This window comes from Thunnus thynnus, chromosome 21 (assembly GCF_963924715.1).
Source record: "Thunnus thynnus chromosome 21, fThuThy2.1, whole genome shotgun sequence".
Lineage (NCBI taxonomy): Eukaryota > Metazoa > Chordata > Actinopteri > Scombriformes > Scombridae > Thunnus > Thunnus thynnus.
The window spans coordinates 6,126,735-6,153,090 of record NC_089537.1 but is presented as its reverse complement, the minus strand read 5'-3'; the positions used below and the strand labels follow the sequence as shown (position 1 = coordinate 6,153,090).

At 38.5% G+C, this 26,356-nt stretch overlaps 1 protein-coding gene across 1 annotated transcript in view; it reads right to left on the bottom strand.

Annotated features, from left to right (window-relative positions):
- The window catches only part of LOC137173401 (cadherin-18), an 89,157-nt gene that overhangs the window by 7,034 nt on the left and 55,767 nt on the right, over positions 1–26,356 (bottom strand). Inside the window, exons 6-11 of the mRNA XM_067578214.1 lie at positions 25,358–25,545; positions 24,246–24,499; positions 19,365–19,501; positions 15,694–15,815; positions 12,147–12,264; positions 2,513–2,764 (exon numbers count right to left, since the gene is read on the bottom strand). Of these exons, the coding sequence (XP_067434315.1) occupies positions 2,513–2,764; positions 12,147–12,264; positions 15,694–15,815; positions 19,365–19,501; positions 24,246–24,499; positions 25,358–25,545 (1,071 nt within the window). The remainder of the gene's footprint in view (positions 1–2,512; positions 2,765–12,146; positions 12,265–15,693; positions 15,816–19,364; positions 19,502–24,245; positions 24,500–25,357; positions 25,546–26,356) is intronic.

The window sequence follows — 26,356 nt, the reverse complement described above, 5'->3', positions numbered from 1 at the left end:
TTATCCAAATAACGCCTATTTGAGAGGACAGGATCTGTGCGCCATCACTTACACTTATAGTTACTGTCAATTTCTGCATGTTACATGCGTATATTGTCTTTTCTAAATAAAGCACTTCCGTGTTCATGGTAAATAAAATAAAAGGAATATAACAAATACATTTACAAATGCAAACTTTACACACATGAAACACTCTGTATTGGAGTCATTTAAACTTAGCATCAGTGATTAACTTGATAGTTACTGCATTAAAACTATTTTTCTGATTGTAAGTGAAATGATATTTAAAACATTTAAAAATAGCCTAAATCTTAACTCAACCTTTCTTAAAACAGCACCATATAGTCTACATTCAAAATCTAGTGCAATGTATTTTAAGTATTTTTAATGTTTTTCTTATGTGTACAACACCTTGAGTTACAACTACTGTATGAAAAGTACTATACAAATAAATAAACTTGAACTTACTTAAAGACAAACATCTTAATAATGTTGCAATGTTCATGTCTGATGGTAACCAGGCAACATACAAATTAAAAGCCCTCTAGCATTTATTACACAGTCCAGCCATATAATAGCTTTTGACCTAGTCTTGTTTGTCACCTAATGAGCTTTCGTCTAAAACCAGCTCGGCACTCTTTTGTTACACCCTTGAATCTGACTAACAATGTTTTTGGGTACAAGTACATGTGATGGCCAGGAAGTGTTAGAGACCATGCTGTAGCTCACATTCATCCATATTTTATAAGGTTATTTTTTGGTCGAAAACATGTGACAAATGACTCAGTGTATCAGTGTTGGATAAATAAACTTTGCCTGAATACAATGTTGTCTAATATTCTGAAAGTTTCTAGATTTAGATCAGGAAATATCTGGTCAATAAATAAGAAAACAAGCCTAAGAATCTGACTAAGCATTGAATTCTAAATGTCGATACATGACACTTCAATACTCAGACATATCTCAGTTGCAACACAAAAGAGAGGGGCATTATATGCACCAAATGTGCCCAGTGAGATTTAAACAGAGAATATTGTAGCAGAGATGGCAAATTATGTCAAACGGTGCAGACAGGTCAAATCACTGTCTGTTAAATGGACTGGAATCTCATTTATTTTGCCTGCAACCTACTGACAAAATATGGTGTCCCTTTGAATGATAGATTACAAAATGTCTGTCCAGTAACTGAGCAATGTGTAAGACACATCATGCACCACAGTTCAAACTAAAAACTATGTACGTGATCAGCTCTTCTCTCTCTCTCTCTCTCTAGTATCTAGTATCTGCCTTGTGCTGATGATTAGTGATTCAGTGTGTGTGTCTCTCACTCAAGCGTTTGCTCCAAACAGTGGTGATGGCCTTTTGTTCGCCTCAGCCAGAGGCTCTGGCATAGAGGAGGGAGGCAGCCAGTATGAATATGCATAACCTTCACGCACTAATGTCCACAGACAATCACTGACAAGAGGAGGGGAGAGCAGCAACGGTGAAGCCGTGTTATTAGACAGTGTTTTCTAATCATGTCTGAATGCAGGTTGCTTTGCAAAGGAACATCTCAAAGCCCAAGTTGAGCTGACAGTAGATTGTTTACTTTGCTAAATTTAATGACTTCCATTTGATTTTTGACTTTGAATATGCGCCAGATTCAAACATTTATTTTTTTTTTTGCAAGTTTATATATAATCATTTGCTGTCACTGCAAAGACAGGTTGCCATAGTAACAAGGCACGCATACATGTTTTCCGGGTGCTGTGACAAGCTGGTAACATGGAAGTAGCCCTGTTTATTTTCACTGTATTTCTGACGGTGCTTTGTATGCATGCTGCAGAACGGATCCGTCACACATGAAATCAACAAGAGTGGTATCTACGTTGTTGGCTGTCACCGCGTTCCTCCATGCTTGTCCTCTGCTCCTCTAGTCGCAACATACGGTGTCAAACATGTGCCAAGAAGGGAGTGATGGCGGGATAGAAGGAAGACTCATTTGTATACATTTAAATGATACAAATGAATTTCAGATCGTCAACAAATGTGATTTAGGTCTAATCTGATTTTCTGATTCGAGCTGCCTGTCTAAACATGAATCCTCACTGCTCTCAGCTTCAAGTTTGCCTCTCCGACCATGGTAGGGTTATTCACAGTATTCTTTCAGTTGTATACGCCTCCTCTCTGAATCACACTGACCCTGCTATCTCCGTTCCCCTCTTCTTAGCTGTCTTTGTCCTCACCATTTCTTTTTTAAGTCACCTCTCCTCCAGCCTCCTCTGGCTGTGTCCTCCTTTTCTTCTGTCCTTCATATTCTCTTCTTTTTCTTCCAACCCTGCCCTCTCCAGCTCTTTCTACCCTCATTCTGAATTCTACCTGTGTCCTCACATGTCTATTCATCTCTCTCTCTCCTCCTCTGCCCTTGTCAAACCCTTTCAAACCCTTCCACCCTTCCCTGCTCTTCTATGGTCCATCTCCTCTATCCAAGCTCTCCCCTGCTGTAGTTCCCACAGCGGCTGTCCCAACTTACCCAGCAGGATGACTATGCACAGCAGGATGGCAATCAGAGCCCCCGTGCTGAGACCCGCTGAGGAGAGGAACGCCTCGCCTTGGCACATCCGGATCCTGCCGTGGCGCTGGCATGGGCAAACTCGCAGGGTCAAGGTGCTGGTGCCGCTCAACGACGGCTCCCCGCTGTCCCACACCACAATGGGCAGCTCATACAGCTCCTGGGTCAGATGGTTGAAACGACGCCGTCTTGCAATGATGCTGGCTGTGCTGTCTGTAATGATAAAAGAAATGTTGAGGAAGATTAGACCCCTCGGCTAAAAAGACTAATAGATGGTTTCGTCTTTCTACTCAGTTGCACCTTGCTCTTAGAGAAGCCTGCAATTACCTATTTACACAAACAAACATTTAGATTAAGGTTAGGAATCGTCAGCTAAATAGAAAAAAAAATCCAATCCACAACATTTGCCATTGGATATTTTGCATGGATGTTTTGCTTTTGAATGATCTGCTTCTCTGTATGCCAGGGCTAATTAATTTCAAAGGTGTTTGTTTACTATTTTAATGTGCTGCGAAAGAACAGTTCACCTTGGCCACTGCAGAAACACTTCTGTGAATGGAGCATGTCATGTAGATAAACAGAAGCGAAAAAGGCTGAATTTGTAGAGACGAAAAGTAAACAAGAGAGAGCTGGAGAGGAAGGTTTTATGAAAAGATTTCGCAAAGAAGGGGATTCAAATAAACACACAGATACAACACAAAAAAAAAAAAAAGTGGCTTTAAAAAAGGAGCTTATTGCGTTACTCATTATGCGACTTGTCCCTTTCCGATGGACTTTAACTTTTTACCCGGGGAGAGACTCATCAGCCAGACATTTCACCGCTCTCTGTTTAGGAGCAGCTGAGATTGTCATCACAATGAGAATAGCTGGTCCACCTTAACTGAACTGGTAAGATTTGACTAAACCATTGCTGCTAACTTCAGGGCAAACCCTCACTTTAATTAGCAGGTAAAAAGCAGGACATGGGAATTTGGCTTGGGTCTTGGATTTATAGCATTTATTCACTGACGAATAGCCTCGACTGTACACACACCGCACTGCTATGTTCGCAGATACAATGCTAACACACACGCACACGCAGAAAGAATATATTTATTCCACCCAGAAAGAAATGATCGGATTAAGCATTTACATGGTTATTTACACCACCCCTCTCAACCTGATTGAAAATTCCTTCCGATCAACCCGGATCGGGCCACTCTCTCCCCATTTAGGTGGTTACATGAGGCATTTTTATTCTGATCGGGCTATTATTCTGATTATTAGTGGAATTTTAGGGTCTATGTAAATGTTGCCAATGACTGTGATGGAACAAATTGCCCTAAATGACTTTTATTCAAAGCAGGCATGCTGTGTAAAACCACTGCATAGTTCACGCCAATAATCTTGATGAAGATGTTGTGAATTTTTAAAAATTAATATCAATCTCAGCTATCTGGTACATCCCTATTTATGTGTGTTTGATGTCAAGACAGGATGTTTACTGTATAACATGCCAATCAGGCTACTTGCCAATGTCCTCTATATAGCTGTAGCCTATATAGCAGCCTAGTTTACTTCAACCTAGTTTATTGTGTTTATTGGAGTCCACTGCTGAAGAACAGAAAGAACAAAATACAAATGAATCTCCTGCATGGACAGAGCTGCCATTTGGTGGTATTTATGGTCCAGCTGTCTACAAATTTAAACCAGAATTAAGTCAAGTCACTACACTGATTCCACTGTTTTGTCCATATTGTGGAGGGAATGCTGGTATTTGTGCCAGCAGAGTGCTAAAAACTTTCTTCAAAGATAAGCAAAATAACAGCAAAGCAGCTCACTACTGATTAGATGCATCTGCAACTTAAATCCATGTTTGTACATGGAAAGCTACGACATAATATATTGTACACTGAGATTTGGTTTTCTTGAAGGAGATTTTATATCGACATTTAGAGGATTTACTTGAGAATGTGTGAGGGCATTACTAGTGACGGATGGCAAAAAGATCATTTTAAGAGACCTTAAATCTCATGTGCTGATTTGAGGAACTACTTTAAGTGAATGCTCCACATAATAGAGTGAAAGGCCCAGGTAGAAAAGAGAAGAGCAGTGAATGAGTGAAATAGGGAGTTCTTTTGGACGCTGTATTATTTGTTGTAGTATAATGGCCAAACGTAGGATGACATATACCTAGCTACACAAAACTAGCTCTGTTCAGTTGTTTCCTATTGCAACAGTACAAATACTTCCTTTCAAAAGGCATTCATTCAAGGTTAAGCATTAAAAACCTAACATGCTATGCTTACTGGTACATGTAGGCTGTGTGGGAAGGTTCTCTGAGCAGGAGAAGACCATATATGTATACCTTTAAAGGACCACTGTATGTATATAGAGAACTACACAAGATAGACTGGATAGTGACATGACTGAAGGCGAATTAATTCTTTACATAGGTGTATTATGGCATGAAGAATCAAACAACCAACTTAGTAACATGATGATCCCTGTTCATTCAAACTAAATGGCTGTGTGGATCAGCTACTTTGATGACTAACATGGTCCTCACATGACTGATATATATTCACACGATATTTTAAGGGCCGGAAATGCTGAATCGTGCACAGGACAACCTTTTTCTTTCCACCCAGTGAAAACACCTCCGCCGTGCTGTACTATCATGCTGCTGCTTTGAGACCTTGCCTCCCACTCCAATCTCTGCTCCATCTATGAATAATTATAATGATCGACATTTGGAATGACAACACGTACTTCAAGCTTTATTAAGTCAGACTCGCAGTATCACCGAATCAGCAAGCAGATGGGTGGGGGGTTTGAGAGAGGAGAGTGTGAGGGATGCAAATAACAAGGAAGAGAGATGGGGAGTTGGAAGATGAGAGAGGAAGAGGGGGGGTGGGAGGCGAGGGGGGTGAATGGAGGAAGTGTGTTTGTGTGTGTGTGTGTGTGAGCCAAAGAGGGAGCAGAGAGGACGAACAAGAAGGCTGAGGCAGAGAGAGACCAACGAGCTGTGTGTGTATGTGGTGTTCGCCGTCACAGTCTTTACACTGAGTCATGGCAGCGCGGGTTCTGGTATGGACCACAACAAGGAAGTGCACATCAATTATCTCATGCTAATTCCACATTAAACCACCTCTCATCGCAGGTGGGTGGAGGAGAGCTGTGCACTAGCTGATTAACGCCACAGTGAGATGGGCCATCTGCAGCCATGCAGCATCCACATAAGAGGAGAGACAGCACATGTTAGCACAGTTTAACCATGTTGTGACAACTGCAGTAGTTACCTGCAGTGCAGTGCAGGTGACCACCCAAGAAATGAGGGAAAAATATCACAATTCATTGAAAATTATACTGAATGTTTTGATCCATGCTATTTTACAGATCACTGGCATCCAATTTTCCTTTTTTTCTGGTGTCTGGTTTTCTATCACATTAAAAAAAAAAAAAAAAATGCACACACACATTTATGCATGTGTGTGAGGCTCTATGAAACCCTGTGGAATTCCCCTTACACTGGGTTCGTTAAGCCAAGAGTATGAATCACTAACTGGCAAATGTCCTGATTTTTTTTTTTTTTTTCACTTTTCCAGAAGCATGAAGCGAGTCTGTGGGAAAATTTGCCCTATAGGTGTTAATTTTGATTCCTGGGGTCACATTCAACTCTCTCTGGCTCTCAAAGTCTATAAGAAAAAAATATATGAATGACATGACAAAATAATAAAGCCTTCTAATCTCTACCCTTGTATGTCTAAACTAAAAATCTCAGCATTTTAATGAAGGCAGGTACTGAAACAGGGTGTAAAAACATAAAAATCCCTGATTTACAGTATCAGCTGATAAACTAAAAGATGCATACCATATTTGAATTTTAAAATATTGAAGGTATTTACCATATAATATCTTTCACATAGAGCTGGCCAACTGTAAAATATGTAAGAGTGTGATACAAACCAAAAATATACCAATAATGGACACATGCGACGCAACAACATCTCGACAGACTTCACACTTGCCTACACATGCACTTAGCTGGATTCCTTGTGAACTTTGGTGGGTGTGTGTAGGTGCCGCTGATGGGATTCAGCACAAACTTTCTCTCTAGTTGCCACTTGGAGCTCAACATACAGTTCTATGGTGGCACTATTTCTGGGCAAAAAATACATTAGGTTGTATTCTGAAGTTGGGTACTTAATGTTGGGGATGGCCCAGGTTTATACTGGCTGCAAATGTCAAAAAAAAATGTATATAGGCTATTGTGTAGTTAGTGCAGGTATTGACATCCACATCCATGTTCTTTCTGGCAACAGAAGCAGCAAATATTTTCGTTCTAATCTTCTTAGGTGTATAAACGTAAGGAATCAATGCTCCGTATGGTCTGTGTTGTATAAGTGAACCCACCATCATGCTCAAGATCTATTTAAAGTCTTCTGAGAAGTACATGTCTCAAGATGTAGGTTGTTATTGGACTGTATTAGACTACTTAGACTAGGGCTGCAATGATTAGTTAATTAGTCTATTAGCTGATGGACGGAAAAATAATCACAAACTATTTTTATAATTGAATAATCCTTTACCATTTTTTAAGCAAAAATGCTAAAAATTTGCTGGTTGCAACTTCTTGGATGTGAGGATTTGAAACCTTTCTGCATCATACATGATAGTAAACTGAATATATTTAGATTTTGGGCTGTTGATGAGATAAAACAAGACATTTGAAAATGTCACCATGAGCTCAAAGCAATTATAAAGGGCATTTCTCACTAATTTCTGACATTTTATAGACAAAATGATTAATCGAGAAAATAATTGGCAGATTGAATGATGAAAATAATCATTAGTTGCTGCCCTAAATTAGACTGGTATGCCCCCTCAACCAAATAATTACAAACTGTCACACATCAAACTGAATGTCCTGTATCGATCAGGACTTGGCAAATTCATATACTTCAACACCCTTAGTATTACTGAGAGTCAGCTCTGAATATTAATGTCTCAGTGTTGTTCAAGCACTGATATCATTTTGTACAGAAATAGCCTTTCATACAGAACAACAAACAGCACATCAGGACACAAACGTAACAATCTCCTTTTAAAAGAAGCCCCTGCATTCAATAGGGATAAGTTTGAAGGCTTAGTTTAACAATACATACCCAGCAGTGAACAGGCTGCTTGGGAAAACCAATATTTTTTGCCCATTGCATTGGCTTCAGCATGTACACAGCACCACAGTATAGTATGTGTTTTATATAAGGTTGTGTTTTGCATATTTTAGTTAATTACTGGTTGGCTTGTATCCTTGTGCAGCAACAATCAAAGGGGACTGCAGAGTACTATTATTATGTTCCTCTCTTACACAGGAACAAATTGGTTCAGTGTTCCAAAGCAGCGCTAAAGGCTGCCGATGCCTTACTGCATATATACAAGTTTCATGCAAAATGATATTGGTTCATTAAGTAAAATCAATGCAGTGTTTGTTTGTTTTTTAATTATCCAGTAATTCATTAAATTTGACTTAGGGAAACACCTGAATGTTGCTTGAATAATAGGAAAGCTCATCAAATACTCAAATGCGAGATTTTGACAATTTTCAGCTGTTTGTTGTGCAAAGTCTTGACAAAACCAGCACGAGACAGGCTGCTCTGCCCTCTTTGCACAAATCATGCAGTTTCAGCAGATAATGGGTGTTTGGGAATCTAGAAGAGTAACACCCATTGCAAGTGAAGTGTGAATGACATAAAAGCTAATTAAACGCCCCACATATCAATGGCTTGACAGCACTTCTTTCAACACAGCTGATTAACTGTAATATTATAAGGTCTTCTGTATGCACACTGGAAGAAGATGCCTTCAGAAATCAATTGATCTATTTGAGTATGTGGGTTATTTAGAGATCATAGCCCCCGTTTAATTGCCTTTTTAGAAGCAAATGTCATCACAATGTGACAGATAACAAGATCAAAGAGGCATTCAATTTTCAGTCATTGTAAAGTAGACATAGTCAAGTTGAATATATTTAAAGGGCTTTTAACAGAACAGGTTTGTCACAAAGTGCTTTCCGAGAGCAGCTGAACAAAGGCATCCACCTTGTTTTTCAGCTTTAATGGTGTCTAATATGCTACAATAGTTTGACCTGCATTTATTGTAGCACATCCAGCACTTAAACTACGTCAACACATCTGAATGAATACTCAGTCTTTAAGGAGCCTTGGCTTCATCTCCTTGCAAACAAGGAGTGCAATTTCACAGGCTTGATCTCAATCAAAGACTGGATCTGTGTTCTCTTTTCTTCTAAAAATTAACACTCGACGGCTATGCTGATCTGGTTCTGTTAAACAGAGCTGGAGCTGTTACAGGTCTCCCTAGGAATAGCATCAATTGCAACAAGATAATAGCTTTTAACAAATCTGATATTGTTGCAAGAAGACAGAAAATAGCTTCCAGAAGAAGACATAATGTTCAGTTAATGGGTTCTTTTTTAAAACTCCTGATTGTTAAATTACCTGAAAAGGAGGAATCGTTTGCGATATCACTACTTATTTAACTATGTAGTTATTAAACATCTCAAAACAAATCCCTTTTTTCCCCTCATACAAAGAAAGAGCACAGAGCCACAAAAATTCAAGTTTCATAAAGATCCATTGTGTGCAAACTGTAACTGAAGAGGAAAGGAGGTCATGAGAGAGTTAGTAGTGTGAGTGATTGAGAGGGATTTTCGTCAGTTTCGCAATGACAGAAGGAGGTATTAGGCCCCTGGCATAGGGCAGCTACCAACTGTTGGTCTGCTACAACAGAAATGAGAGAAGCTGCTTTGAGTGTGAAGAGCTTACTTTAATTATCAGACACAGGAGTCAACAGTATGGTGCATTGTGCCTCTCTCTTACCCGGATATTGTGAACACAGCAAATAACTTCTAATCCACAGCGGCAGTAGACCACTATACAACTCAGACACCTCTTTTGAGCGCAAGTGCAAAAGCAGGCTCCGAGTGACTGGAGCAGCTTGAATTCAGGGTGCAGCAGCTTAACTTTAAGAGGACGGCTGGTGTTTTCATACTTTGGATGAACTAGACAGAATTCAGAGGGCAAAGTAAGTGATATGAATCATTCTATAGGTGGACAAGGAATTCTAACAGAAGGTGTGTGGGCGTGTGTGTGTCTAATAGTTGGAAGCCAAGTAAGTAGTTGTTCAAACTAGAATCACTTGTCGAAAAGCTGGTTTAAATGTGCCCTTGATCAAGGTATTGAACTGCGTCAGTGGAGCTTCTCCATGGTCAACAGAACAAGATGGAGGCTTTGATGGGCAGCTGCCTCTCTATCCTCTTGTCAACTAACAGTCCAGGTTTTTACTCTGAAGCAGAACATGCTCTTAAAAAGATTTCTTGGTTAAAGAAAAGGAATAAAAGGGATAAAAATGTCTACCTTGTGCAGCATGTCTTACATAAAATTCCCTTCTTTCTTTCACATTCTCTCTGACAAATGATTAAAGAAGAAATAATTTTCTATTCCCATGCCATAACACACAATAGGCTCATCCCACATGGGATTATATTACAGCTAGTTTGAGAAAAACAAGAGCCTGTGGGATGGTATGCAGCTGGAGCTAAAACCCAAATTGAAAGGCACCATTACTCAAACAGCATGAACCCAAAAACGGCTATCAATCCTTCAAGAAAGAACGGTTTCCTTCCTGAATGCTTTGGGAATATTTTGCTACAGATGGCTGTGTTGAAATAAATCTCAAAACTTTTGAGAGAATCATTTTGCAAGAGTGGGAAAGTTTTTTTTCAAATGGCGAGTATTTGGATCAGAAAACTCGTATTTCAAGAGTTTAATTTTCACTGTGCTTCTCAAAGAAGACACAGTCCCCTTGGGTGCACCTGCCCACCAGGCACTTACTGAGGCCTGGCTCCAAGAGGGTGCCCTGGTTTCCCTGATCAAATTAGTCCTTTCAAAAGACACTGATGCAGAGAGTGCTTTGAATTAATTTTATTGAGGTCCCTCATCTGAGACCAGTTTGCCCTGAAAGACCCCACCAGGAGGTATTGCCCCCCATCCCCAAAAATCTGCCAGGATCACACTCGAATTTTTGTGGTCAATATATTACTGAACAGTTACCCTGGCAAATTTTCCCTACCCATTTACCTCAGCATACATAACAGTATTAGAGGCTGTGAAGGTCATCAATATGACAACTTGTCAACTATGTCATATTATCTAGCAGACATCTTACTATACATAAAGCAGAGCAATGGGCGACATTGGCAAAGAGTGACTGCATCCCTGTGGCCAACTTGCTGTAGTTGTTTAACAAGTGATTTATCAGTATTTGCTTCTGTTAGCTTCCCTTCATGTCCACAGTGTGTTTCCCTAACACAGCATATGGCAAATCAGCAAGAGATGTTTTGCAGACAGTAGTGGAGGTGTAATATCTCCATGTATTCCACAGTCATACCCCAGACTGTAAAGTGAATATGAGAAGAAATATATTTAACAAGTGTCACAACACATTCACACCCATAACTAAATGCCAAAATACCAATCCATAAATAGTTGGGATAAAAATGGTATCATTGTAGATCCTTTTGGAATTAGAGCCTCTGCTGCAGATAGTAATAGATATTCCCAATGAGAAATTATTAATGATCAAGCATGGTAAACAAATATATATATTCTGTCCTCTCCTCTAGCAATGACAATCAAACTTCCAGCTGTGTTTGGCTATGTGTACCTTTTTTTTTTTTTTTGAAAGCAAACTGCTGCCCAGTAAAACATAAATTTCATGCATATACTATTTATTTTGTCATATGTTGATGAATTGTGTCTTTGGACAAGTGCTACAGTCAATCCTTGCCTTGTTGAAATCATTTGCCCTTCAGGAGTGGGAGTGGATGGGAGGTGAGGGATGTCTCTGAGTGCCACTTACATGAATGCAGCAAAACTTGCCTCTGCACCTCAATGTAGTTGAAGTAGGAAAGGGAAGGCTAGTGGTGGGAAGCAACTGGACCAAGGGCTAAACAGACTTATCTCCTATTATCGCATCGATTTTTTTTTTTTTTTTTTTTTAAATCTCTCTTGCACTCTGTTTTTCTGCCTCTCTCTGGCTCAGAGATTCATCTGGAGTGCTGTGAACTCCTCTTCTCAGTGGGCAACTGTGAGATCTTCTGGCTGAGAGCTTTTAAAAGCCCTGTGATTGCCGACCAACCAAGGGCTAGGTATTCACCTGAGACTGAGATGGTTTCCATGGTAACACCCACTGTTGGCTCTGTGCCGGCACAAAATAATGCGCGCAGGAGGGGAAAGTGAGAGCACCTGAGCGGGTAATCCATTTGACAACACTATGTGCAAACATGCTGAACCACTATGACTATGATGTTTCATGAAGACCTGATTCTGAGTAGATCCCAGTGGCATTTTGGTCTCCAGATGACAACGATACCTAGTTGACAGAGCACATATTTTTATTGCACCTCCAAGCTAAAAGGAAATCGGTACAGCTTATTGGATCTCAGAATGTGAGCATTGTGGATGGAGTCCTGCCCTGAGGGCTGAGCGCAAAACTCATAAGAAATGCAAACAAACATATTGATCACTTTAATTACCTTCATTGTCCTTCAGGGTGAAGTTGGGATTTACTGGTAGCTGGCTTGGCAAAGCAAAGGAAAACCGCTGTCCATTGGCAAAGTCATCCTTATCCACTGCTGTGACAGTCTGGATCACCTGTTGTTCAGAAGAAGATACATTACTTTCCAAAGACAACACCTGCAACTTTGTAATTAGCTGATGCACCATTTTGAATCACATATCACTCTAATTGAATGCAAGACAAAATGTAGATTCAGTTTCTGATGCATGTCTAATGGTTTGTTGACCATAATTGGTCAGTGCCAGAGTTCCTCTGACCTACAGCCAACTGGTCTTGTAACATTTTCCCCACTACCTGTGTATCCTGCCTGAATGAGAGTGACTGTTTGCAACACTTGGATTTGAGAGCATTTGGTTTGTGCCGGGAGGAAGTTGGCATCTAACAATGACAGGAGTGCTCTCAGGGCAGCCTCACTGCTACTTTTGTCAGCTTGTTACCCTTAATTGGTAAAAGACACAGTAAGAGCTTGGAGACAGCCGGCCTTGAGAGAAAAACGACCTGATAGCCCCTGTCACCACGGGGGAGTTCTTATATTCAGTGTGATATTTGGGGTGTTGTGTGCTTCTGGTGTATTTGGACACACCTTTGTTCTTAACTGTGCAGTATAAGGATGTATTTTGTGAGTGCTTGAGTGTACTTATGTGGAGGTCATAGCCGCGGGAATGTATTCTGAACAGGAGGTGCTGAAAAAAAAAAAGGCGGGGGAGCGCAACTTAACTGGTACGTGTTGACTATACAGAGTGCTTGAACGCTGTCCGTGGTGCTGAATACCATGGCAACAGTAAGCAATGTGTCACAGCAGCCGTATACAGCTGTCTGTGTTGCTTGTTGGTGTAACAGGGTTATTCAGATTAATTTTGCTTATCAGAAATAATTAATTATCAATTTATTAATTAGTTAAGTAATTTTTACCAGTACGTGGACGTGTAAAGTACTTGGTGTACCGACAAGTTAGAACATTGTGCACAGTGGCCACAGCAAAAAAAATCTACATAAATGCTTGATAGCTATCGTTCATATGCACCATCTTGTTGGACATGGCCGGTATGGTAACTACCTTATCGCAGCCAAACATTGACTTGTAGAGCTTCTTGTGTTTGAATGACTCATGGATTACCACAGCTATGTGTGGGCACGGCTCCTGTCAATGCGCTCCCGATAATCAAACTAAAAGGAGGGTACGTTGGTCGTTTCGGAGGTGCTTGGAATGCGTTTTTGTGCCATTTTGATAGGTGGTCAGCTAGCTACATCAATGACGATAAGGTCAATAGCTTGTAACTATTCACTTGGCCTTACTAGCATAGCCTACGTCAGTAAGGTCATGTGACTAGCATGAAACAAATTGTTGCTGTCATTAATGGCTTACTGTTACAATCAGTGTTTCCAATGATTTTTCATTAATTTAATTTAATTTTATTTTATTTTTGGGTAAATATATTTTTGGGTGCTGCAGCCCGAACACAGAGCTGAGTGAAGTGGAGCCTGCAGAGGAAGTACCAGGACTGTCAGGGTGAAACAGTCCGTGGAGGAGCTGCTATATTCAGCTGCACAGATACCTCTGCTGACACGATGTACCACTCTGTTTGAAAAAATTCTTCTTCTTCTTCTTCTTCTTCTTCTTCTTCTTCTTCTTCTTCTTCTTCTTCTTCTTCTTCTTCTTCTTCTTCTTCTTCTTCTTCTTCTTCTTCCTCTTCTTTTTGGTTTATAATGGTGGTTGGCAACCAGTGTATTAGGTGCATTACCGCCACCTTCTGCTTTGGAGTGTGGACCAAAGATTAAATCTTAGCCATTAATCCTGTCAGTCTAATAAACTCAAAGGAAACTCTACTGCTCGACTCACTTGGCAGGTTCATTAAAGTTTTAATGCTGAACTCCTGAACTCCAGTCTTCTTGAGTTCTTCCTTCATATATCGTCTTTCTTGATCATATTTAGTACAATCTATGATTGCATGCATAATAGTCTCCTCAGCCACGTGGGGAAAAAAAAAAAGTGCATATATTGATATCGGCAATCGGCCAAAATGAGGTGGAAAATATTGCCATATGGGATACTGGCAAAAAATCCAATATCATGTATCCCTAAAGCATTCATGGATAGATATAACTTTATCAAATTAAAGCACTAAAATTTGATTTGGTTGACTTCAAATCATTTACAAAGCAAAAATCCATTAATAGTATCCAAAAGTTGTTTCAAAAGAGAGAAAGTCATCACGATTTGAGTGAAATTTGTACATTCAAGAAACAATTAGTAAGGACTAATGCAAAATATGCATTAATTTATGGAACAGCTGTTGTGAGGAAATTAAAACATATGAAAACATTTAATAAGTTTAAATGAAGGTTTAAAAATAACATTATGGATATTGGATGGAGGATCGGAGAGGGGAACTGACATAGTAAGACAGGACGATATGTACTGTTGGCTGTTTTTGATTTGTGCTGTTTTGTTTGTTTTTATTCTGATTGTTTTTATTGTGTTTTTTTTTTTTATTTGATTAATTTGATCGAGTTGTGTATGGTGAACACTGGGGCGGAAAGTTGGAATATTCATATTTAATATTAAGTTTACTGATATAAAAAAGGGGGTAGGAATTGTGTTCCCTTCTTCTGACTTCTTTTCAGACATGAAATATTTATTTATGTTGTTTATTGAGAGTTTGCTGTATATGTTCGCTGTTTATTTTACTGGTTATTGTTTTGTTTTCTTACTTATAAAAATGTTTAACATGTTCAAAATAAAATCTAATCCAATCTAATGTAATCTAACCTAATTGCCATTGTAGGCTATAAGAATTCAAATGCAAACAGGTTTTAAAATGTGAATGAGCAGTTCTATTCTTTGACATGTGTTGTCATGTCATGCTGAATGGTGGTGTGCAACTATCCCATTTAACACATTATAATGTTTCCCACTTAACCCATCTGGGCCAATAACTCTGAGGCTATAATGCAACTTTAATTCAAATTTAATGCAAACCTTAATTCAAACTTTTCTAACACAAGCTTGAAACTATTAAAAAATGTATTTAGTTGTGTCTTCCCAGTCTTTACTCCATCATCCTTCTGCGAAACCACCCTTTCAGTCATTTCCATACTGCTGATTGCTCTATATCGCAAAAACCTTCTTAATTTGAATGAATCAAAGACTACTGAGAGCAAATTGGAATGAGCTTCGATTTAGAGCTGTCATGGTTTGCTGCTGAAATACTCATTTTGAATATGGGATGATTAAGCAGCTCTCTCAAATGTCTTTACAGTCTCTCCCAGTGAGCAACCCAAACTGCTGAGGGAAACAATAGTTCAGTGCAAAAGAAAAAAGAATGGGATGCAGCGATTGACTGAGGTTAATGCACAGCTCTCAACACTTTCCTTCTGAGGTGTTTGTGGTGTAGAAAGATTGGAACGTGTGAGGTGAGACAGCTGGGAAAAGAGGAGAAAAATAGAAATAGATACACAGATAGGTGTAAAAGGATTTTTCTAGGTGAATCCTAGATGCTCACCTGTCCCGGCCTTGAGCTCTCACATACAATGACCTCCTCGTCTGTCGCTATTTCTGGCGGATTGTCGTTCATGTCCAAGACCTGGACGGTAACCGGAACGTGACTGAGAAGGCTGGGGTTGTCTGTGCCAGAGAAAGAACAAGTGACAAAGAAGATGAAAGTCAAATGTAAGCCTTAATAACTAAGTAGAGCGTCTACACTGTAATTTTAAACTAGGACACTCTGTGCTCTTCTTGTTAGACTGCTTATGGTTTTTGTCTTAGGCTTTGGAACTATAAAAGTACTGAAGGATGCAATGTTGCAGAGGGCAATTTTGTGTATTAAAGTGCATCTGATCATCTTTGTGCAGTGTTTTCTTGTCCTAGCTGGTGTGCTCGGTTGTGATGCATTATTTGCCCTTTGTACCGCAGGAGCAACTCATCTACCACATAAAATATATGCCTTTCCTCATCTGATGTTAATACCAAGCAGCAGTCTAAATGGCAACAAAATAGCCACCTACACCCTTGTAATATAAGAAAATATGTGTTTCTTTCTGGTGAAAAAATATGAACAAAAAGATTACAGATTTATTTCAGTATAATGGTATGTGGTGGATACCTACTCTATACCCAGTGAACATTATAATGCCATGACTGAAGAAATGTCAGGCTGTAGTGCCCCGAAGGTGAAATGGAACAGTAGTATTTTGCTCTTAGTACTTGTGAGGCCTGTCTGAAGCAACAATACACAACAATGCTGTTCACATTTATACAAAGGCATAGATTACTGTTTACTAGAAAAGGGGTTGGGCTGGTCTTCTTAAACATATCACCTAAAAATCACTGGGGTAGCAAACGTTCTCTTGATTTTTTTCCTGGTTCCTTAATTATTATTGTTAACCCTCAACCCACAAGGCACCTCAGGCACCAACAGTAGAAAAAATGTTTTACTAGGAAGCATCCAGGCGTGAGTGTGTAGCAGGACTGTGCTAAAAAATAGCATGCATGGTAAGCTAAACTTTCTCTGAATAGAAATGAAGTCACGCAGGTGTGGCAGTCTTTGCATTAAATGAATGTTTCTAGAATTTTATTTAATTCATCTCGTAGAAACGCTTCCATTCTTGGCGTCTTTTCACCAACGACAACAGAAGGTTCAACATTGCACCACAGAGGGGAGATGACATTTCTTTGTGCTTTTTAGATGTGAAGCACCTCACTGATCCAGAAAATAACACTCATTGACTATGGATAGCCTATATACCACCGGTGGCCATTAGAAGTTGTTGCAGGGTGGCTTGCAGTAAACTGCATGCTGCTTTGTGTCTATGAAACCATGTGTCCTTGCTCATTCAAAGTGCTAAAAATTTATCATTTTGCCTTTTTGACTGTGTCTTGACATGTAATTGTATCCTTGAATACTAAGGAGAGGTGAAAAGATAAAAAAAAAACATTAGCATGCAGCACTTCTGTTGGTCGGCAAGAGATTTGCCTAATTGTGATTACAAATTACCCAAGTTACCTGATAGCAATTCTTGAAGTTAGCGGGGCCTGCATTGATTTAATTAATTTTCAGTGTAAGAAAGGACATTGAAACAATTGGGACTAATTTGATTTGGTAGTTAATTATAAGAAAAATACACCCTAACCTATTTGAATACATTCTAATCAATATGCAAATGATCTTCGTCATCCTTGTTTTCTCCAGACTTTAATTGTTAATTTCACTATTAAGTCACCTGGTATTGGACTATGTTTAAATACTGTTAGTGATTGTGATCTAACTGTTAATAAAGCTATTAAAACATCATACTGCTCTGAATACTCAATATATAGCAATGTAAACAATGCAATGTAATGCACCCTCCCTGTGGTTGAGTATTGACATGGGTTGAAACCGTGTTAATGATTACCTGGAGGTGCTTTTGTCTTACTGACCTTATTACTACTATTTATATGAAATGAGCGTTTAATACTTCTGTTTTTCATTGTGCATTTTGTGACTTATATATATATATATATGCCTCATTTCCTTCCTGTGGGTATTTGCCTGAGGAGGACCAGTTGGTTGGAAATGTTGCAAACAAAGAAAACTGAGCTCTGTTTCAGTGTGTGGGTACTCCTTGTATCTTGTTTAATGATTAATTACCATTAATACTTGCAAATGCAAAACAGATGCTTTTTTTACTGTTGAAAGCTTTATTTTAACATTTGATGTGGGATATTTTCACAACATAAACTAAATAAACAGGACTTTACTTTCTCAATTAAACAAAATACTGCTTTGACCAAATAATTGAGCCTTATTGGTTTTTAGTAAAATTTAAAGTAAATATAAGCAGAATATACACATCTAGGTTGTCAGGAAGGAGCTGTACGCACCATCTGTTTACTGTATCTCCTTGATACATATTTGCATGATCAGTTTTACAAGAGAGAAATGGTCAAAGAAGAAGCAGCAGCGGTGAAATTATTAGATTAAGAGCTGCAGGAAACAGGCAGTTATTGTGGCTTGAGTGACCGCTTACAGCCCTTGCTTTTGGTGGACTCAATGCAAGTCAGAGTCAGGCAACACTAAATGTGTATCCATTAACATATATCCTTCTTCAGTATCTTTGTGCAAGACATTGGAGTAAATATCTTAATAGAATCTGTTCAGTGCCTAAAATGCGGTGCAGATTTTATTCTGTAGGTAAAGGGAGAGTGTGTACTACAGATTCATACAGTCATTCCTCTTTATGGAACCTTCCTTTTGTTGATATTGATTTTGACGCCGACTGTACACTCTGTAATTTTGAACCTGGACTGCTCTCTGACTATATGATCCCTTCAGGGTGTCTTGTTATCTTGTATGAGGAAAAAAATACATCTGGGTAGAGCTATAGCATGTATCTTTGTTTTTTTCTGCTCTTAAAATCATGCTGTTGAGGCACAGAACTGAGCCATAATTTGAATGCAGTTCCTATAATGATTTATAATGTCTGCCATTAGCTTGAGGCTAAACAGGATAAGTATGGAAAGAAAGAGCAATCTCTTTTAACTGCTTCTTTCATGCAACTGTATAATAGTAAATCACATTTTTACTACAGTTTTCAAAGGTGTCAAACATGGGAGATATACATATACCATGGTTATTTCATTATCTATATGTCCGCAGGTGGAGAAAATAGCATGTAGTGTGTACAGTGCATATACTGTGTGTATATATTAACATATATATAAATAGTATATATATGTATGTACCTCTCTGTCTGCCTATTTACCAATGGTAACCAATTACAAAGACATAAAATCCACTTTTTGTGGCAATATGAAAGCGAAATATTGTAAGACAAAGCAACTCTAAGTCTGCTAAAAGCATAGGTGTGCAGCTACTTATATAAAATTGCTATTTCATTTTGGGCCTCAGACAGAACCAGAACATCTTCAAGTTTCCAGACTTTGCTGAACTACAATAATTAAATTGGATTCCATTTGTTCATTCTTTTAGAGACTTCCTAGAAGTAGGAACCATGTCAACATGGCAAGATATTCAGATCAAAAACAAACAAACAAAAAAAACCCACTGTTGGCTTTACCTACATCTGCTCATTCATTAACACTCACATGAGAGCAAACAAACGCAGCAGGTGCATTACATGTGCTTGCCCACTTGTAAACATTTGGTTTATGGAAAGCAACCTGGGTACCTACCAACCTCCGAGGCCATCACAGTAATGTTGTGCCAAGGCATGTCTTCTCTGTCCAGAGGCTGCATCGTCTTGATAACTCCACTGCTCTCATCGATTCTGAAGTACCGTACTTCCTCCTCTTTGCTGTCCAAGGAATACCTGTTAGGAAAGGAAATCCATAATCTTGTGTAGCCACTCCAAGTGCATTTCTCAGAAAACATAGTGATAAATAAAATAACTGATGAGGTATCACAGTTTATGAAGATGGCAGCGGATAACCTGCAGGCTATAGAGCACAGTTAGGTGTTGGTGCCCAGTAGGTGTATGTTTCTTGATTTCCAAAAGATGTAAATTCCATGTAAACACTGAACTAAATATGGTTGAAAAGTGAAAATGGTTTAGGTGTGTAGGTTTTACATACCCATTGTTTTAACTACATTGAAATGATTATATTTTAGCTTATATTTAATACCTGCTTCATGCTGAAATATAGCATTGCAATGATATTGGAACCATGGTTATATGTAAACTTCTACTACCAGTTTATGTCTAAATATCTTTTGACCTCCAAATCATGACAGATACATCACAGATGTATTATGAATAATTGGATACTGGACTCCACTGCGTCGTCTTTTGATTCTACAAATAGTTGCCTTTGCCAGCACAAATTTGTTTTTCTCACTATACTTTGTATTCATGCTGTGCAGCAGACTTTACACTGAGACTATATCACACATATAAAAATATCTTTTCTGGGCTCTGGGAAAGTTTTGCAACACATCCTCATATTCAAATGACCACATAGGTCAATTGTACCTGCACTCCAGAACGACCTATAGTATTATTATAGTATTTTTAGAACGATCCATATAGGAGGTGTAATATGCCGCTTTCCAAAACCATTACAATTCCCTGTTAAAGGTTTGGATAGGTTTGGGCACTTTGTTAGGGTTAGGAAAAGATCATGGATTGGGTTAGAATTATCCTTACAGTTATGCAACCTTCATCGTCATGGCAACAGTAAACACTATGACAATCGTTACGGTTCTTAGAATAATGTTCCGACTCGCCGTTGGAAACATGATATTTGTGTTTGGAAGCAGGAGGTGTCTTCTGCAGCTGAGTCCACTTTTTGCCATCTATCTATTGTCACCTTATATTGACGTCACCTGAACTGCCTCACTTCCCCGGGTCATAATTACCATGGTTGCTAGATGGCGTAAACGTAATTATAGGTTGTTTTTACCAGCTTAATTTTATACCTATACTGTAATTTCTCTTGTGAGGTTGGACCGACGTTTTGTGAATACCTAATCTTTGTGTTGTAAAAGTTCTTAATACCAAGAGTAATTTTGTAATTTTGACCATGAAGGGTCCTGTCAGCTTTTTGGGCTGCACAGGATTTTTTTTTTTTTTTTTGCCAATGTGAAAGTTTGCTGCTAGAAAAAAATTGGTAGCAAGGCTGACTTGCTGCTCCATATTAAGCTCTTTTAATACATCCAAGATCATAAATTTGATTCCTACTTTGGCCAACATATCTTGTGAAAGGGCCCTTCAGCATGGATATGGAGCCCTCTCCTGTTCCATACTGAACAACTGTCAGGAAAATACATAAAATGTAGAATTTGAGCAGCCAAAAATGGGGAAAATATCATAGAAGCCAACCTCATTCAAATAGTATCAAGTTAAATGCCTTATAAGACTACACAAGCACATGTTTTGTGCCCTGGCTTTAATTCAATAGTTCCATTGAGGCTTTAGAAAATGCACATTGATTTACTTTTGTTCATTGTACATTTAAAAACAAAATGTATGAAAACCAGAAAAACAAAAACTTGAGGCAATGATAACAGATTCAGTCAACCAAAATCATGCAGCCAAATGAATGAAGTGCAGAAACAGCAGAAGCCAAAGGGGATGTTCTTATGCTTCTGTGATTTTCAAAGTCTAGTACCACCTCTAACGCACATGAATAGAACAATCCCTACTGCTTTTAAAAGGACTTAAGGTCTTAACAGAATGTTCTGAAAATACATATTTCTAAGTCAAGAGCAATTATCTTCAATATTTAATAATAACAAAAGGCGATGTTCTGCTGGCAATGTTTACACTGTTGTAATGGCTTTCTAGCAATGCTGTTATCAAACTGGAAGCAAAGCAGTCTGCGGAATACAAAGCAGAAATGGGCTCAGCTGCTACTCTCATGAGTTGAAGCACAAAATGAGCGTTGACTATGTATTCCCTAATTTATCTCTTAATGACCTATTTACACCTTTAATCCAGCATTCATTCTCCTGAGTATTATAGCCTAAGTCGACAGTTTTCAATTGACATGAGGGATGGAAATGGTATAGGGATATTAATGCCAGGATTGCATTTATTTTAAATAATTAACTCTTTTTATTTATTTTCTTTTTAGCTTGGATTGCTTACAACTGTACCAAGCACCCTCACTAGAAATGTTGTCATGATTTATTAAATGCTCAGGCTCATACAAGCATGACGGCTTTTCAGCTGTAAAAAAAAAAAAAAAAAAAAGTTTAGTGCTAAGCGTTCACTTTGTCACGAAGAAAAGCACATTATTTTATGGCTTGTAGGAAAAAATCCATTGAAAAACACTTCAGCACTGTTAATTACGGCTAGTGGAGATAAATCTTGAGCACTGTGTATAAATAGTCTCCAGTTTATTTCTCTTACTCCTGCAGATAACTAGCCAAAAGTACAAGCTGTTACAGCATGCATAATGATTATTTTCCTCAACACCTTAATAGTGAAAAAAAAACCCAACCCTTTGGTAAACAGCAGGTTTTAGTATCAGATCATCTGAATCAAATGATGAGAAGTACATATATACTTAGATATCTCCATATCTAATGATGCCCTTCTCTGGCATTTTAAGAAATGTAGGAAATTATATGGAATCAAAGTGAAATACAATAGATAAGGGCAGATTGAGAACACTGGGCACACCGCACAAAGACCTTGGAGTGCACTACCCATCAGCAAAACTGCAGGTCTATAGTCATGCCACAGTAGTAGCCATGTGGGGCAGCAATGCTTATTACACAAGAGAAAACAACATTTTTGAGACAGCTTTGCTATTCTGACACCATTATTACAACTGAGACTAAAACGAGTTCAAAAGTTCAAAGTTCAAAAATTAAAATTACTGCAGCTGCTTACAACTAAAGGAACAAAACCCAACAACGAAAAACAAATTAGTCAGTTAATGCGATTTCAGGCACAGGACTGACTTGATTTCACACAGAGCTTTACAGCTTCCAGGCCAAGACGTTTACAGAACTGTTCCTGGTGATTATGATAATGTATACTGTAAGAGCAACCAGAGGTAATGAGCCATCAAGAATTTCAGATCAACATTTGAAATGTCACTTCAATAACATGTTTATTTCATTGCATGCATGGGCAGACTTCTGATGATCAAAGAGAGCCAAATACTGATCCCTGCTGCATTCTGCATTCTGATGCCAACACAGGGAGTAGTGGCACAGTTGTTTAGCTTTTTCTGGGTTCAAGTGGATGTCATTGACACACTTCCTGCTACTTTCGTCTTTATGTGGTGAACACTGGGAGAGATGTACTGTAAGAACGGACGAGGAGGAGGTAATCCCACAAGGAGAGCAAGGAAACTCTTTCATATGTAGATTACCTTCTTGTTTACTGATGATCTTTCACAACATCTTCAGATACTGACACAAATCAAAGAATCATTTTTACCTCGTGTCTACCCCCCTCCACCCACACCCCTCCCATTTTAAATTGGGCTTCATTCATCAATAACCACAGAGCTCACCTCTCCAAAACATGGAGGACAACAGAATAGTCATGAGTCTCTGTGCTAGACTCCACAGCCTGTGGCGAGGCCTTAAACTATGATCCTATAACATGTAATCACAACAGATGATTGTTTCTTATTGATATATCAGCAATACTCTCAATATCTTATGAGGATTTTCATGTTTACAGTGACTCCATCATTTACCGTAACTATCTGATTATCCCCAAAAATGAGAAGGATTCACCATGCATGTTGCTGATAATATGAGTGGATGTGAAACATTTAATATAGTATCAGGAGCAAACATGAGGCTATTTAACTTAGTGCTGTACATCCATACATCCCCATAATGCTGTTACATAGTATAGTTACATTATGCTTTACATAGTATAGCCTGAAACAAGTTCAAAGCCCCCTAGAAAGTCTCAGATTTGGTAGACCTCAGTTAAAGGCTACAATAACAAATCAAAGCTTCAAATCCTGATCTATAAAAAGGTACAATTATATGCGGCAGAGCTATGACATGCAAATTGGGAGTGCTAGTTGGACAAACATTTCTTTGAGGCAAAAATAATCTTATTAGTTGACTTAAACCTCAATGGGCAAAGCCAAAACACCTCAACTCTGATTAAAAGAAAAATAAGTAATTAATGATGAGCATATGACAAAAACAGACTCTGTCATGATTGAAAGTCTTGCGTGTGCATAACGTGTGCTCTACTAACTAAGATAATCTGAACAGATATGGTAACAAGAATCATAACATTTTTATAAATCCGTCTGGCAAAGGCTGGTATGTTTCTATATATAAAAACATGTTTTTGGCCCCTAATTAGTTGACAAGGTGACAGTTATATTGGCTGTTAGTCACAGCTGAGAGAGTGCTAAGCCTCAAAATAAGCCTCACAATATTAGCAACCTCCTCTCTTACTATTTACTTTTGCAGTGGGCTTGTCTAATCTGTGTTTCTTAACAAGAAAACCTCTATCCAATGATGCACAAACAATACGAAAGCATGCCAACAGAGCAGCTCTACATCTGAATATTTTGTGATAATTTCTGCAGATTGTACATGTACATATAGGAGTTAGAGTGTCTTACCTGACAGGACTGTTCCTGCTGTCAGGATCTCGAGCTAATACGGCGCCCACCTCTGTGCCACTCGGTGCGTTCTCATATACGTCCATGATATAATAATCCATAGAAAAGACAGGGGCTTCGTCCACATCCCCAACTGTGATTTTAAGGGTGGCAGTGTCCTTGAAAGAACCAAGATAGGAAAAACGAGGATCCACGTGTGTATTCACCCCCTCAATCTGGAGAGTGTAGGTCTTCTTTCTCTCATAGTTCAGAGGCTGTTGGTAAAAGGACATTATAAAGATTTAAATGATTAGCATGCTCATAGTAGAAAAATGTAATTACAGCTTCTCACTACAGTTACACAGATGGCTGTTCAGTTGACTCATATGAATGTTGAACAGGGTTAAATAAATATGCTGCATGTTAAACTCAGAGAAAATTCATTCATCATTTCAAGTTTGTGCTACAGAGTTCAGCTATGTTTTTGCCTTTTGATTGTGTTTTTGTCACAGTAAGACACCGAAATAGACCAGTGATAACTAAACAAATTATATGCGTTGTAATGAAAGAGTAAGAGAACTATCAATTTAATGATATGTATGCTGACGACATGATTTAGTTCACTTAGGTTTAGCTGCATATACTGTATAGACAGTTAAAGGTATCCAGTGGTGTTTTCATTGCAAACAAAAAGGTTTTGCTTAAATTCAACACTGCTGCAAAATACCTTGTGTCTGTCCTCCATTTTGAATGCCTTTCCTAAGTAATAAACCTTTATTATTCAAGGGAGAGTTAAAATAATTTGGATGAAATGTAATTCTAATGAAATCAAACCCCATTTTTGATACTGTTTATGGTCAGCATTGGTTCAACAGTAGCCATTCAATGTATTTATGTTCAGTAATTATCTCTCTATATAGTAGTTTTTATTGATAGTGGTGGAGTCCACCATTCCCACACTGGATTCACATTGCGTATGCACAAGGGATTCACAGGAAAATGATGCATGCATGTAACCCAGCACAATTTTATCTTATTGCTGTTTTCTGTTCACTCTCTTTCCACAGTGTCAGAGCTGTATTAATTTACTGCTAATGCAAAAAAAAAATGTGATGCAGACAACATGTTCTTACCTTTTTGAGGCTCAAGATTCCCTCTCTTGTGTCCCTGTCCGTGGATATGGAGAACATGTTGGCCCCCTCTGAGTTAATGATGCTGTACTTGATGTCTGCATTGATGCCAAGGTCCTCATCATTGGCTTTGATCTTCCCTACCGGTTTCCCTACTTGAGCTGATTCAGGGACGTACAGCTGGTAATTTTCTGTGGATGAACATTGATGTGTACCCATTTAGAGACAGCAAAAAAAAAATGTTTCAAAGAGGGCCTGATCTGCCCCACATTGCTGTCTGAATGTTCTCCTTAAAGGGCTTAGCTAAGCAATTTGATTCTGTCACCATTTGTTCCTGAGGGAATGTCATTAAAAATACTCTGCAGTGCTTCAATTGACATTAAATGCTAAACCGAGGTTGATAGAGCTGCAATGGAGCAGCTCAAACTCTGAGGCAGATGATTATTCAGAAAATGTTGATGGTTTTGAAATAGTTTTTCATTACAGCACGAAATGAAAAACTCAGAGCCGAGGGGGATTGTGCTTGATGAGGCACTTTCAAAGACAAAGAATCACAACTTCATCATTGCTTAATTACTGAGTCACACAATAATGAAGCGTAATACATCATTGTAAGGAATGGTAAATGTGTTGTAAGGGAAAGCCTTAATAATCCATGATTTGCTCTCTAAAATATCAAAAATTGACAGATGGTTAATCAATGTGTGCATTAAAAATTAACAATTAAATGAAAGTTGTGTTGTCTCTGCCAGAACTGAAAAAAAACATGTTTTTCTCTTTGCATTCAAGCAGAAAATAACAGAAAATACATACTTATGGATAATCAGCCTGACTTTAATTTGCAAACATTTTCCGAATTTGTGAGGATTATTTCAAAAATAGAAGTTACATCTACTTGCTGTGTTTGCTAACACTTCCCCAATGAAAATACAGTATAGGACTCTTCTTATAAATTCTTTTCAGGTTATGTGCCTGCCTCAGGCTGCTGTGGTGGAGATTTTC